The sequence below is a fragment of the Zonotrichia albicollis genome, chromosome 6 (genome assembly GCF_047830755.1).
Source record: "Zonotrichia albicollis isolate bZonAlb1 chromosome 6, bZonAlb1.hap1, whole genome shotgun sequence".
Classification (NCBI taxonomy): Eukaryota; Metazoa; Chordata; class Aves; order Passeriformes; family Passerellidae; genus Zonotrichia; species Zonotrichia albicollis.
Window position 1 is genome coordinate 47924304 of NC_133824.1, and position 13064 is coordinate 47937367.

At 51.4% G+C, this 13064-nt stretch overlaps 1 protein-coding gene across 2 annotated transcripts in view; it reads left to right on the top strand.

Annotated features, from left to right (window-relative positions):
* The window catches only part of PTDSS2 (phosphatidylserine synthase 2), a 29753-nt gene extending 19378 nt beyond the window's left edge, over positions 1–10375 (top strand). For both annotated transcript variants that reach the window (XM_005494801.3, XM_026797867.2), the window contains exons 6-12: positions 761–811; positions 2259–2372; positions 3039–3157; positions 3808–3922; positions 5551–5696; positions 8516–8701; positions 9482–10375. In XM_005494801.3, coding sequence (XP_005494858.1) covers positions 761–811; positions 2259–2372; positions 3039–3157; positions 3808–3922; positions 5551–5696; positions 8516–8701; positions 9482–9638 — 888 coding nt within the window. In that variant the 3' untranslated portion in view covers positions 9639–10375. The remainder of the gene's footprint in view (positions 1–760; positions 812–2258; positions 2373–3038; positions 3158–3807; positions 3923–5550; positions 5697–8515; positions 8702–9481) is intronic.
* The last annotated feature ends 2689 nt before the right edge of the window (positions 10376–13064 follow it).

Consider the following 13064-nt stretch of genomic DNA (forward strand, 5'->3'; position numbering starts at 1 on the left):
TCTCTTGACCTTTCCTGTCCATCACATGGGGGTGTGTCTCTCTGGATCCCAATTACCTGATTGCCCAGGGTTCAACAGCTCTTCTTTCTCAGCTCCTTGGTGTCAGATTTTCCCCTCAGAGTTTGGATTTCTTGGTGTGCTTGAGGAGCCTTCTCCTCAGTCAAGTTTGGTGTCAAATTTTCCCCTCAGAGTTTGGATTTCTTGGTGTGCTTGAGGAGTCTTCTCAGTCAATTTTGGTGTCAAATTGTCCCTCAGAGTTTGGATTTCTTGGTGTGCTTGAGGATTCTCCTCCTCAGTCACCTGGGGCACAAAGCTCTAAAGCTGCACCACCAAATCTCGGAATGGTTTGGGTTGGAAAGATGGTGTAACCCCTCCCCTGCCATGGGCAAGGACACCTTCCACCAGTGCAGGGCTTTTCTGAGTCCTAAAAGCCATGAGGTTTCTCACTGGCAGAAATTCCAGGGCGAAGGAATGATGGTGATTTACAGCTCCATGATTGCATGGAGTGAGGAGCACCCTTGGGTCTACCCTGTAAATCCTCAGTGCATCAAAAACTGGAATAAGTGGGATCAGATAAAAGCAGAGGGAAAGGCACTGTGTCCAGGGACTGGCAGGGCTGGTAAGATTTAAGGAGCTCTGCTGAATTCCTTCCTGATGAAGGAGTGCAAGTATTTATGTGTGGAAAAAACAGATATTTATTGCTGCATTTTTCTTGGAAAAAAATAAAAAGGCTGTGACCTTCACTCTTTTTGGTTTTCAGGACAAGCTGGATGGATTTGTTCCTGCTCACTTTTTTGGGTGGTACCTGAAGGTAAGAATGACTCATTTCAACTTAGGAACTCTGCTCCTTTGTTCCCAAAGCCTCACTGCTGCTGCTTTTGTGGTGCCAGGCCTTGGTCACTTATACCAGGCTGTTTGTAATACATAAAAATACATATCAGTATGTCAAAAGCCTTTTTCCCCCTTTTTTTCCCTGTCTCCTGCCCATGTTAGGGCACCTCATTTATTTCCAGAGCTTTGTTACATCAACAGGCTCCTTCCTTCTCCACAGGGATTCATCCTGGGGTCAGATCAATAAAAAGCTTAATTCCTGTAGCAGCAGAAATGCTGGAATGACCTTTGGAAGTGGAGTGTGGGGCTGGCAGTGACAGTGATGTTCCCAAAGGAAGTTGTTGTTGCTGCTGCTGCTTTCCCAGTGGCATCAGATGAGGATTTTAAACCATTAAATGTGCACTGGTTTAATTCTTGTTACTTTTGAGTTGGTATCAAGCAACTGCAGAAGGAATTCCAGCTGTGCCTGTCTCTGGCAGAACATTCAACAATGTTTTGCTGATTACTTTGGTCTAAATATTACCTTTTTTAACTCAAGCTGCTTGACTCAGGAGATTTTGCCCCCTGCAGACCTTGTTTGGGTTTGCTTTTCCAATAACAAACTGACAGAGCTTGGCTGTTCTGAAACAAGCTGGAACTGTTGGTTTGTGTTTTATTGAACAGTGCAGATGTGTTCTGTGGGTGGTTCACCTCAAAACCAGAGGTGAATCTGCTGGGCATGGGGAGACCTGGACTTCATCTTGTTCTGTTTATGAACTGAATTCTCAATTTGGAAAACTTGGATCCTTTATTTTCCAAGAGAATTGCATTAGAAGCTGGGCTTCTCAGCTGGAAGAAGACTGGTTGCTGGATTTCCTGAGGGCCATAGCATATTTTTCTCTTAAATATGTTAAATAATAACCTATTTCTCTATTCAAAGCTGGAAGTTGAGTGTGTTGTCTCAATAAACAGAGATGGGCCTGTATTTGGATTTTTTCCCCCAAATCTCAAAGCACCAGGGTGGCAATATTGAGAATGAATGGGCCTCATTCGTCAGAAATTATTGTGGCTTTGGAGTCGTTTAGAGCCCATAAAAGGCTCTGAAAAGCCTTTTCTGAGCACTGTAAGAACGATGCTGCCTGTGGTGGTTGAGCACCCAGTCATTTCATGCATTTAACTCATTTCCCTCCTGCTGAATCCCATTTTACCAGAGTTTATCATAATCTGTGCTGGTTTTGGTTGGGGTGGAGATGATTTTCTTCAGTGGCCTTTCTTGTCTCTTGTGCAGGTAATGGTGATAAGTTGAGAGGCCTGTGAGCATTTGGACCATCATACCACAAAAATAACATTGTCCTGAGTTTCCTGATCCTTTTCTGGATACTGGAGACAGGATCTACAACCGTAGATGTTTTTTAGCAGCTGTTTAAAAGGCTTTTTTCTCCCTTCAGACTCTGATGATTCGGGACTGGTGGATGTGCATGATCATCAGTGTCATGTTTGAGTTCCTGGAGTACAGCCTGGAGCACCAGCTCCCAAACTTCAGTGAATGCTGGTGGGATCACGTACGTACTGCAGGGATCAGGGTTTGTTTGGGAATTCAGATTTTACAGGGAGGGCTGGGAAGTGGTGAGAGCTGGGTTGTATCCCGTGTGTGACTGCTCCCTGTTCAGTTTGTGACCTCCTTGTCACTGTTTATGTCATTTTGTGTCTTACAAACACTTGGACATGGTTAAATATTTGTTTGGGTTTGTTTCACACCACAGGGAGGATCTAAAGCTGTACCTGAACATTTTTCAAATATTTGCTTCTATAGCAATAAAAGCAATAAAGCAATAAAGTCTGAAATTCAGAGAAAGGCAAAACTTGGTGTGAGCGTAAAGCAACACCCATTTGAAGTCATGATTTATTTTCCTGTGGGGTCCAAGTTGGTGCCAGAGTGACCAGAATTCCCTGCAGTTAGGGCACACAGCTCTGGGTCTGTGTTTGGATGGATTTTGGGGAATACCCAAGCTTGGAGTCATTTGCTCCATGGCTGTGTTTTCAAAAGTCAGTGCATTATCTGAGACAGTGCATATCAGAGACATCAAGCCAAGCTATTTAACCTACAGAAAACCTGTGGAATTAACAGTCTGTCCCACTCCTTGGAATGCAGGGCTGTGCTGTAGTGATTCCCTTTGCCAAGCTCTAGTGTTCCTTCCCCAGCATCATTCCTGTGTTTCTCCTTCCAGTGGATAATGGATGTGATCTTATGTAACGGGTTAGGAATTTACTGTGGGATGAAGACCCTGTCCTGGCTTTCCTTGAAAACCTACAAGTGGCAAGGGCTCTGGAACATTCCAACCTACAAGTAAGTTGGGGAGGAGGGAACTCCACAGGCACAGCACAAAGGACCCTGTTCTGTTTGGGTTAATATGGATTAAAGAATTCCCAGGTGGCTCCAGGATCCAGTGACTTATTGCTGCAGGGAGGTTTATTAGAGAGTTTTATTCACCTTGTGAATGGCATTGTTGGAAATCCACCTGTGTGTCCCAAACATTGCCTGATGGCTGGGACTGAGGGCATCCTGTGGGAATGAGCTTATTTGATGAAATGGTTTGAAGAAGAGCAGGAATCCAAGTTGGCATCCTGCTCCCATTCACAGCAAGGATCTGTTTGGTCTTTTTGCATTCCCTAGTAACCAGAACTTCACAGGAACTGGGACACTGGGAATTAAAATTTAATAAATCCCTTGTAGTTGTGTACCAGTAATGACCCATGGTGCTCTGTAGTGTCTTTGCTGAGCAGAGCAGAACTGCTTACAACAGTGGGTGTAGTGTATTAAAGTTTAAATTGATAATTAAAATAACAAGCTCAGGGCTAATCTCATTAAGTTGTGATTTTAATGGCATAAACGGAGGCATTTTGCATATCTGAACTGGTGTCTCAAATGGGAGCACTGGCAGATGCCTCTTGCCTGCTTTCCCTTCAGGCTGCAGTGGTTGTTTTGCTTTTTTCCAGGGGCAAGATGAAGAGGATTGTGTTCCAGTTCACCCCCTACAGCTGGGTGAAGTTCGAGTGGAAGCCGGCCTCCAGCCTGCGCAGGTGGCTCGCTGTCTGCGGCATCATCTTCGTGGTGAGGACACCTCTCCTGTCCCCTCTTCCAGCTCCTGCACTCAGGCTGCAGCCCTGGGCATGTTCCTGAAGCTGAGGCCAGCAGGGATCCCTTCCCAATCCCGCAGAACAGGGGGCTGTGTCTGTCTCTGTGGGACAGGTGACGGATGCACTGCAGAAAGGGCTGTCCTTGCTTGCTGCCCACTGTTCTGGCAGTGGGAGCAATGTGAACTGGGATCTTTGGGTTCTCAGCAAGGTGCTGCTTCACAAAGCACTGGCTGTGGGTGAAAGTAGCTCCCATCCCTCAGTTTTATGCAGCTGCAGGTCACATTACAGCTGGAAGGGGCTGTATCCAAGGCCTCTGGCTCCTCTGAGCTCTCTCCTGAAGCACAGATCTGCCTAAATCATTCAGTTCTCCTAGATTTTTAGTTGGTTTTTTTTTTTTACATTTCACTGCACACACAGCACCTGAGTGGGTGGAATTGTTTTATGCTGGGAATGCAGCATCTGAAATTCATACCAGTGCCTGTGAAGCTGAACTTGTCACCCACATGACTGACAGGCATTTCAACTGCCCAGTTTACCCTTCCTTTTCCCCATTTCTGCCCCTTGGCCAGCAAGGGGACTTTGGCCTTTGTGCCATCCATGGGGTGTCACTTGACTCTGCCCTGAGCAACTCAAACTTATCTCAGCCCAGCAGCTGTGAAATTTAACTAAATCCATCCCCGTGACACTGGTGGTGATCCAGGGGCACTGGGCATGAACCAGGTTCAGTGGCACAGGACAGAACTCTGTGTTTTGCCAGAACAAACCCCCAGCACCTGATTACTGCTGCAGGACACGTTGGCCAAGCTCACCTTGCACACCAGGCCTGCTCTGTGGGAGGACTAAAAGAGTATAATATAAATAAAATAGATGTTTCCCCTAAAGGTTGCTGGTTGCACCCTGGAGAAATGGGGGTTTAGGTGCTGCTGTAACAGAGATCCCAGTGAATTCTTACTGAACTGTGGGATTATGTTTCTTTTAGCACATCTCAGCTTCAGCTGACAGGTTCCAAGCAGCTTCAGGTTCTGGCTCACTCCTTGGGTTTCAGCAAGGCTTAATGCCCTTTGTTATCACTTCTTTTGAAGTGACAATCTGGTGTCTCTCTGCTCCCTTAAGCACATTGCCAGGGCAGCTGCTGGAGAGAACATTTTGCTCTTAATTTATAATCAACTTTCCCAAGTTGGCTTTGAGGGTGAGTTTATATAACTGAGAAAAAACAACCCAGCCCAGCCCCCCCAGGATGTGCAGCTCTGCCTCTTGTTATGGTGGGGCTCCCTCAGCTGGATTGCGAAGGGCAGGGAAAGGAAAAGCTGTGCTTTTGGGATGTGCCCTCAGTGTTTGTGCAGGTACTTTGGGCTCTTTGTTTGAAATTCAAAACCTTGCTTGAAATTTGAGGGTACTGCTTGTTCAGCTTTTTGTTGTGATTTTTAGTGCCTCTTCCAAAGTAGAGGAAATGTTTAAAAACCCAGTTTTGGGTGGGTGCTCATGATTCAATTAGAGATGCTGAGAAATGCACAGGGGGAGCCATTCAGGATGAGAGAGGCTTTCCAGGCTCCATCCAGTGGTATTTTCCAAATGTAATTCCAATGTCCCCCCCCCTCCCAGTTTTTATTGGCAGAGCTGAACACGTTTTACCTGAAGTTTGTGCTGTGGATGCCCCCTGAACACTACCTGGTGCTGCTACGCCTGGTGTTTTTTGTCAACGTGGGAGGAGTGGCCATGAGGGAGATCTACGACTTCATGGATGACCCGTAAGCCCCTCCTCTCTGTACTTGCCATGTCGAGCTCCACGTGCTTTGTTTTCAACTTGCTCCAGCTTGCTGGCATCCATCTCGGGCACCAGTTCAGTTCAGCTTGTCAGGGACAGCAAGGCCTAATCCCAAAGCATCCGCTCCGTGTTCCTTTGTTCCGGAGGTACCACTCTCACTGGCCCTGGTCAGAGAGCAGCTGTTGTTGAGGGCATTGTGTGTGCACTGTGTTAAGCTCAGTGTCTGGTACATGATCTCTCTGTGGAAATGAGCTGGAGTGCCCCTGGCTCGTGGGCAGAGCACTGCGCTCCGATTCCAGACCAAGAGCCAGGAACTGCAGTCCTTGGATGTGCCCTCTGGGGACATCAGGGCCCAGACTAAAAAAATGTGATTCTTAAAGGCACTTCTTTCCTTGAGCTTTCTTCCCCCTGGCCCTCTGGAGCTCTCCTGGCATCCTCTTGCGGGTCAGAGGCCCTGGGTAGCAGGGTGTGCTGCAGGTGAGGCACCACACACAGCAGTGCATGTACTCGAGACCGTTCCCACCTCAGCATCATATTTGTCCTCGCTGCTTTTGTTTCTGCAGACCATGTGAGAGCTGAGAAAGCTTTGTTCTCAAAATCACCTTTTCTTTTAATGTCACAACCTGCCTGAGCCCACATCCTCAGCCTGAGGCACCGCCTGGCTTCGAGGGGTGTTCATTGTCTGTCGCTGACCAACGCAACAAAGTGTCTGTGTTCAGAATTTAGGGTTCCAACATGGTCTGAAGATCAGTTTCCCTTGCAAGGCTTTGACTCCTAGAACTGGGAAGAAGGGCCAGCCCACATTGCTTAGTCGGAATTCAGGACATTCCTCAGGGGCAGGATGCCCTGCCCTTGGTGTTGGACCTTCTGGTTTGGGACGTGCCTCCAACTCACAGGTAAGAAGAGTCTCTGCCTCGCTGCTGAGCTCCTCTCCTTAGCACCATTCATCTTCTTGTGTTGGGGTTGGAAAAGCTCCTTTGCCCTCTGTCCAGCCATGTGGCATAACACAGGAATTTGGGAGAGCCATCCCTGGCCAGTGCCTTATCCCTGGCTCTGATTGTTGTTCTTTCCATAAACCAGAGCAGCTCATCCCAAGCTGTGCATCCCTGTCACTGCCACCACCTCCTGCTGGGGGAGGTGACTGCCCCCACATCCTGGGGCTCCTGGCTCTGCTTGATGCCCCCCAGAGCTGACATTAGGCTGCTCCTGCAGAGGGGCAGAGCTGAGCTCTTAGCTGGCACCTTCTCTGCAGAGGGTTTTGTAATCCCTTCCTGCATTCCAGGCCATCCGGGCAGAGAGGATCTGCCCCCATTTACCAGCTTCACTTGCACATCATTTCAGCCAAGGATCCTTCAGGATTCTTCCCATGGTGTTGTAGGGGAAGAGCAGGGGAAGAATGATTTGTTCCATGGCTGTATTTACAAAAGTCAGTGCATTATTCCTGCTGGGAAGAGCAGGCTGTACCAGAGGCTCCTGGCTTACATCATATGGGAAACCTTGCTGACCTTTTCCTTTTGGAAACTCTTAATGCTCAAAGATTGGAATATTCCAGTGCTTTCCTTGACAAAAACGTGGCTCACTGCCTTGTCTGGTGATGCTGGGATTGTCTGGGATGAACTGAGGAGGTCTCTTCAGCCAGCCCTGCAATGCTGGGTCTAGAAAGCAGTGAAATTCCAACGTGAAGAATTCTTCTTCCCATTCAGCATTCTGAGTATCTGTAGGCAGCTGTGGGGCTTTGCTTGCAGGACCTTGGGCTGAGCATGGTGACAGTGTAGTGTCTGGAATTGTGACAGCCCCAGGAGAGGGGTGAAGTTTTCTCCAGCCCTCACACACCACTCACTGCCTCAGAGTTCCTGAGGACTGGATGTGTGAAATGTTCCTGGCCAGGAGTGTCTTGATGCATTTGTAGCATTGACCTAGTCACACATTCCTGCTGGAGTCTTCCTCTCACCTCCAAGGAGTCTGCATCAAGGCCACGAGTTTTTATCTCCTTCACAAGAAAAATCTTTCACATCTTTCCTGAATATTAGGGCAGGAAACCAGCTCTCTTCCTCGGCAGCCTTAGGGGCTGCCCAGCTCTTGTGTTGGGGTTATCTTTGATTCTGTTGTCAGGGAAAGGATGGCACAGGAGGAGTCAGCCCAGCAGAGCACAAAGCTGCCCTCATCATCTCAGCAACTGGAATTCCCTGTGAGAGATCTGCTGCTTCTCTTTTCATCTCTCTGCCTGTGGGTTAGGGCTGGTCTCTGCCCATTTAATCTGTCACCACCTGGAGCAGTTTCTGCAGCCCTTTCATCTGAGCTGATCCAGGCAGGATACCTTTTAAGAAGGAATGCACTCATCCCCTCTGCATCAGCACTCACCTACATTTGATTTATTCCATATTTTTTCCCAGTGTATTTGGATGGTTTAGTATAGCTTAAATTCCACTTTGTGTTAAATATGGCTCTGGGCCTGGTGTGTGAGAAGTTCCTGTTTGGAACCATACCCTGAACATCAGCTGGTCTCAGGCTGGTCAGAGAATTGTTTCATGTGGATTTGCCTGGGAATGGGGACACTTCCCTGCATTGTGTGGTGGTGAAGTTTAACTTTTCTCGCTTTTAGAGCCTCTGAGAGGAAACTGAAGTAACACCAACATGAAAATGTCATCCTACAGAGCCTTAGTGCGTGTGTGATCTGAGCTAGACATGTAGGACTGTGCCAAGCTGAATGAAATCCCTGCCCCAGCTGTCTTTTTGTGCAGATTTCTCCACATCCCCAATTGTACAGCAATTAGATGTTTTTTGTCTGTGTTTCCCCTGCAGGAAGTTCCACAAGAAGCTGGGCCAGCAGGCCTGGCTGGTTGCTGCTATTACTGCCACGGAGTTCCTGATCGTGGTCAAGTATGACCCCTACACGCTCACCCTCTCCCTGCCCTTCTACATCACCCAGTGCTGGATCCTGGGGATTATCCTGGTGCTCACCTGGACAGCCTGGCGCTTCTTCATCCGGTGAGTGGGGCTGCAGCTGGGCTTTGGGAGGATTTGTTCAACCCCCACCCTCAAATGTGCCCCCTGGGAGTGCCTGGGGAGAGGGCACAGCTCTCCTGGGTGGGTGCAGGTTCTGAAATGAACAGGGAGCTCCCTGGGCCTGATCCTGGTAGCTTCCTGTCTGGATCATGGAAAGCAGCTGCACAGGGCCTAAGGAATTAGCAGCCTTCCAGTTTTGGACTGGGAGAGGGGCTCTGCATAGCAGGGGCTGGAGGGAGAATGGCTCTGCACATATCAGGAGCTGGAGGGACAGGACAAGGGGAATGGCTCTGCACTGCCAGAGAGCAGGGTTAGGTGTGGTGTGGGGAAAAGTGAGGGTGCTGAGGCCCTGGCACAGGCTGCCCAGAGAAGCTGTGGCTGCCCCTGGATCCCTGGAAGTGTCCAAGGCCGGGTGGGATGGAGCAGCCTGGGGTAGTGGAAGGTTGCCCATGGCAGGGGGTGGAAGGGGATGGGCTTTAGAATCCCTTTCAACCCAAATCATTCCACAGCTGTTTGAAGTGCAATGCTGTGTGGAGGGGGCAGCAGTGGCTGCTCCTGCAGGATTGGCTGTTGTGCTCTGGAAGAGGTGGGAAGAGCCAGGACCCCAGCCAGAAACACAAAGTGCCAGTGAATCAGTGCCAGCAGCAGTGGTAGCAATGCCCAGCCAGAGGCTCCAGTGAGTTGTTATCCCCAGCAGCTCGGCGCAGAGAGGCTCTCTGGTGCTCTCCTGCAGGCTGGAGCCGTGTGCTGTGTGTGTTGCAGGGACATCACCCTGCGCTACAAGGAGATCCGGCGGCAGAAGCAGGAGCACAGGCAGGAGCACAGGCACGACAAGGACAAATGCCTGAGCAACGGGGACGGACACTCAGCCCTGCTGGAGGAGCCCGACGGGAGCAAGCTGCGGGAGAGGAAGCTCTGAGCACGGACACGGGGCTGACAGGAACTCGTGGTGCCCTGGTGCACAGCCCCAACCTTATCCTACCTAACTCCTCATTGTCCTTGTTAGCGTTCCAGCGTGTGGGAATCCTCACGGGGAGGATGGCCCTGGCACAGCCCCCTCTCTCCTCGTGTCACCAGGGCAGGGCCAGAGGAGGTGTGTGTGTGGGGGAGGTCAGTGCTGAGCCTGCGCACGGGGCAGGGTCTCCCCCCGGTGCTGTGTGCCTGCCTGGGATCCAGCTGTGCAGATGGGGCTGGGAGCACGGCACACAGGGATCTGCTGCTCCATTCCCAGGGAACCCAGAGCTCCGTGGGGCCTTTGGGCATTAGCAACACTTGTTTTGGAGTGTACAGAGACCAGGCACGGGAAATGAATTCTGTTCTTCCTGCTGGAACTCCCTGGAGCTGCGGAGGAGGAGTGGGTGACCACGGGTACACGGGGACGTGTGGCCAAGCTGCGTTCCTTGCACAGGATGTGCCACACTGTGCTGCTGCTCCAGCCCCTCCACGGGGCATCCCTCTGACTCCCAACGCCCTGGAGCAGCCTGCAGCCCGTGGGTGGTGTGTCCCAGCTCTGGGGAGACTGACAACTTCTCCTTAGCTCTTATTTTTAATTTCTCTTTTAGTCTCGGTCATCTCTTAAATGTAAGGGAAGGTGAAGTGAGAAAGGCCAACCTGCCTTTGCTCTGCGGAGTAAAATGTGTCACAAGCAGAAACCGGGAGTGTCCCATCAGTCTGGAGTTCTTTGCTTTGTCCTTGCTGCAGGGGGTTTGCTCTGGGGTCTGACAGGAGCACATCAGGCTCTGCCACCCTTTGTGGCTGCCCTGTTCCTTCCAGGATAGCTCCAGAGTGGGGGTTTCTGGGAAAGCTGATCCCTGCAGTGTCACACCCCCATCCCTGTCCCCCTGGCACCAGCAGGCCCAGGCCAGGCACGTCCCTGGCACGGCACAGCCTGGGAGCATCCTGAGCCAGGCAGTGTTTGTGCTGGTGACTCAGCAGCCTGGGAGGGAATTGGAAGCCTGGGCTGCTTTGTTTCCCCAGGTCATTATTCCAAAATGTGAGAGCTGCACTGATCCACACGGATTCTGTCCCCTCTGCTCCGAGCCCTCGCGTCGCTGTCCCGGGCATTGACGTCACCCTGACACTGCCTAATCCAATCTGGCTGCTTTTCAGGGAAGTGTTTGTCCAGGAGAACATGGCACAAACACCACGGTACAGTTCCAGGAGTGCAACCCCAAACTTCCTGCAGAGCTGCTGCCCAGCACACGTACAGGTTTTGTCCTGTACGGGAATGACAGCCAACATCTGCATTTCTCCCAGCTTTAGTGTCTCAAATGCTTTCCACCTGTAAAAAGTGGGAAGTTGGGAATCCCCAGCTGGGCAGGTGGCCAGGTGACACAGGGGGACTTGTCACTGCACCCCTCTCCCACCAAAGGGCCACTTACCTGCGCTGGCAGCACCTGGTGAGGAATGTCCAGAAAGATCCGGGAGCTTTGACCTCGTACATGATACACTGACTCATCTGTGTGCATCCAGGGGATCCCAGGGACAGCGTGGATCCTGCCCATGCAGCTCTGAGTGCTAGTTTGTCCTTTGGGACAGTGTCCTCTCCTGCCACCTCACACACACAGAGCCAGGGGGCTGAGGGGGCCTGGGCTGTGTCCCCTCCAGCACACAGGATGGGTAGATGGGTGCTGGGCCTTGAGGTAAGGAATGTGTCCAGGTTTTCAGGGAAAAAGGTGGGCTCTGTTCATTGCAAACTCACCTGGGTTTAGGAATCATTTTGTGAGTGTCTGGGAGCAGTGCTCAAAGCAGCCTCATAGCGGGGACGTGGAAGGAAGCCAAGATTCCTCATGGGAATAACGTTTGGTGTGGCCTAAAATGGGACCCTCCCTGTGGGAGAGCAGAGGTGCCAGCTCCTGCTTCCACTCTCAGGAGTGTCCAGCCCACCTGAAGCAGGAATCCCACCTGTGGTCACACTGATTTCATAGAGAGCTGCCCAAAGGTAAGTGTTGGCTTTAAAAAGGAGGGGTTTTAATAGGTGAGTTGGTGTCTGTTTGAGGCTGGATGAATCCAGGTGCCCAGCTCGGAAATTTCCAAACCTCAGCCCGATCCAATTCCATGTGGAACAGCTCTGGGGGTCACTTTTGCCCAGTGTGGAGTGGTGAGCCCCGAGGTGCCGTGCAGGAGGGTGCTGGACCCGAACTGTCCTGTAGAGGGACATCCTGCCACATCCCTGGGGATGCAGAGGAGCTCTGGGAAGTGGGAAGGGACCATGGCCTGCTCTTTTCCAGCTGTGCCCGGAGGAAGAGCCAGGAAGCCTGATGGAAAGGAGCCTTGGCTGCTCTCCCACCCAGGCAGTGTTTGGTACAGTAAAACTTTTTGTGTTTTCTCCCTGGAAATGAACTTGTACCAGGAAATCACGGGAGCATCTCCAGTGCTGCCCTCCCTGGATCGTTCCAGAGCAGGGAGCAGCAGCCAGCCCTGAGCTGGCCCCGGGGCTGGATGTGGGTGTCCCTGGGAATTACAGGGTCTCTGGAATGTCACACTGCTCCATGGCCTCTGACCCCACCTTTTCTCAGGTCGTGTGGGTGTTTTTTCCCCATAAAATCGCAATTATTCCATTTTCTGCGAGGAAAGTGTTTCTCCTGCTATCTGAAATTGCTCCTTGGTGCCCTGGAAGTCGCCTGGCATTAAGGTCAGGTGGCAGAAGCCATGGATATGAGGGAAAGGGAAGATCCCACAGGGAGATGCGAAGGCACAATCTTTCCAATGGCGGTGGTGTGGTGGGCATGGAGCCACACTGTCCGAGGGGCTTTTGGGACCAGATCCCAAAAGGTTCCACTTTCTGCTGCAGAGGGAGAGGGATCTGATAGTTTTTCTTAGAAAGATCCAAAGCCAAGTCCTGGCTGGACAGCACCAGGTGTCCCCATGGCAGGAGGGACACAGCTCGAGCTGTTTGAGATGAGGGAGACCCCAAGGATTCGGCTTTGGGGTGGAGATCAGAGACCCCAAGGGGCTCTGCAGCCCTTGAGGGACACGGGGAGGGGACATGGGGAGAAACACTCGTTGGGGTCCATAGGGAGAAGCAGCTGGAGCTGCACTGGGATGGACCGGGGAGTCCCTGGGAGGGGGGATTTGGGGGAGCCTGGTATGGCCAAGCACACAGCAGAGGGTCTCTGGTGTGGGAAGGGGGATCTGGCGTTGTCCTGCCTCACTCCTGGCTGGGATTTGGGGTGCGTTTGTAGGGATTTGGGGTAAATTTTGTAGGTTTTTTTTTTTTAATGGCAGCTTCCTCAGGGAGGCTGTGAGCCTGTCAGGCAAACCAGAGCGAGAGCCCCCCGGGGTGCCCGGGCTCTGCCGGGGGGTTCGGGCCGGGCCCGGCCCCGGGGAGGGTCCGGCGAGCGCA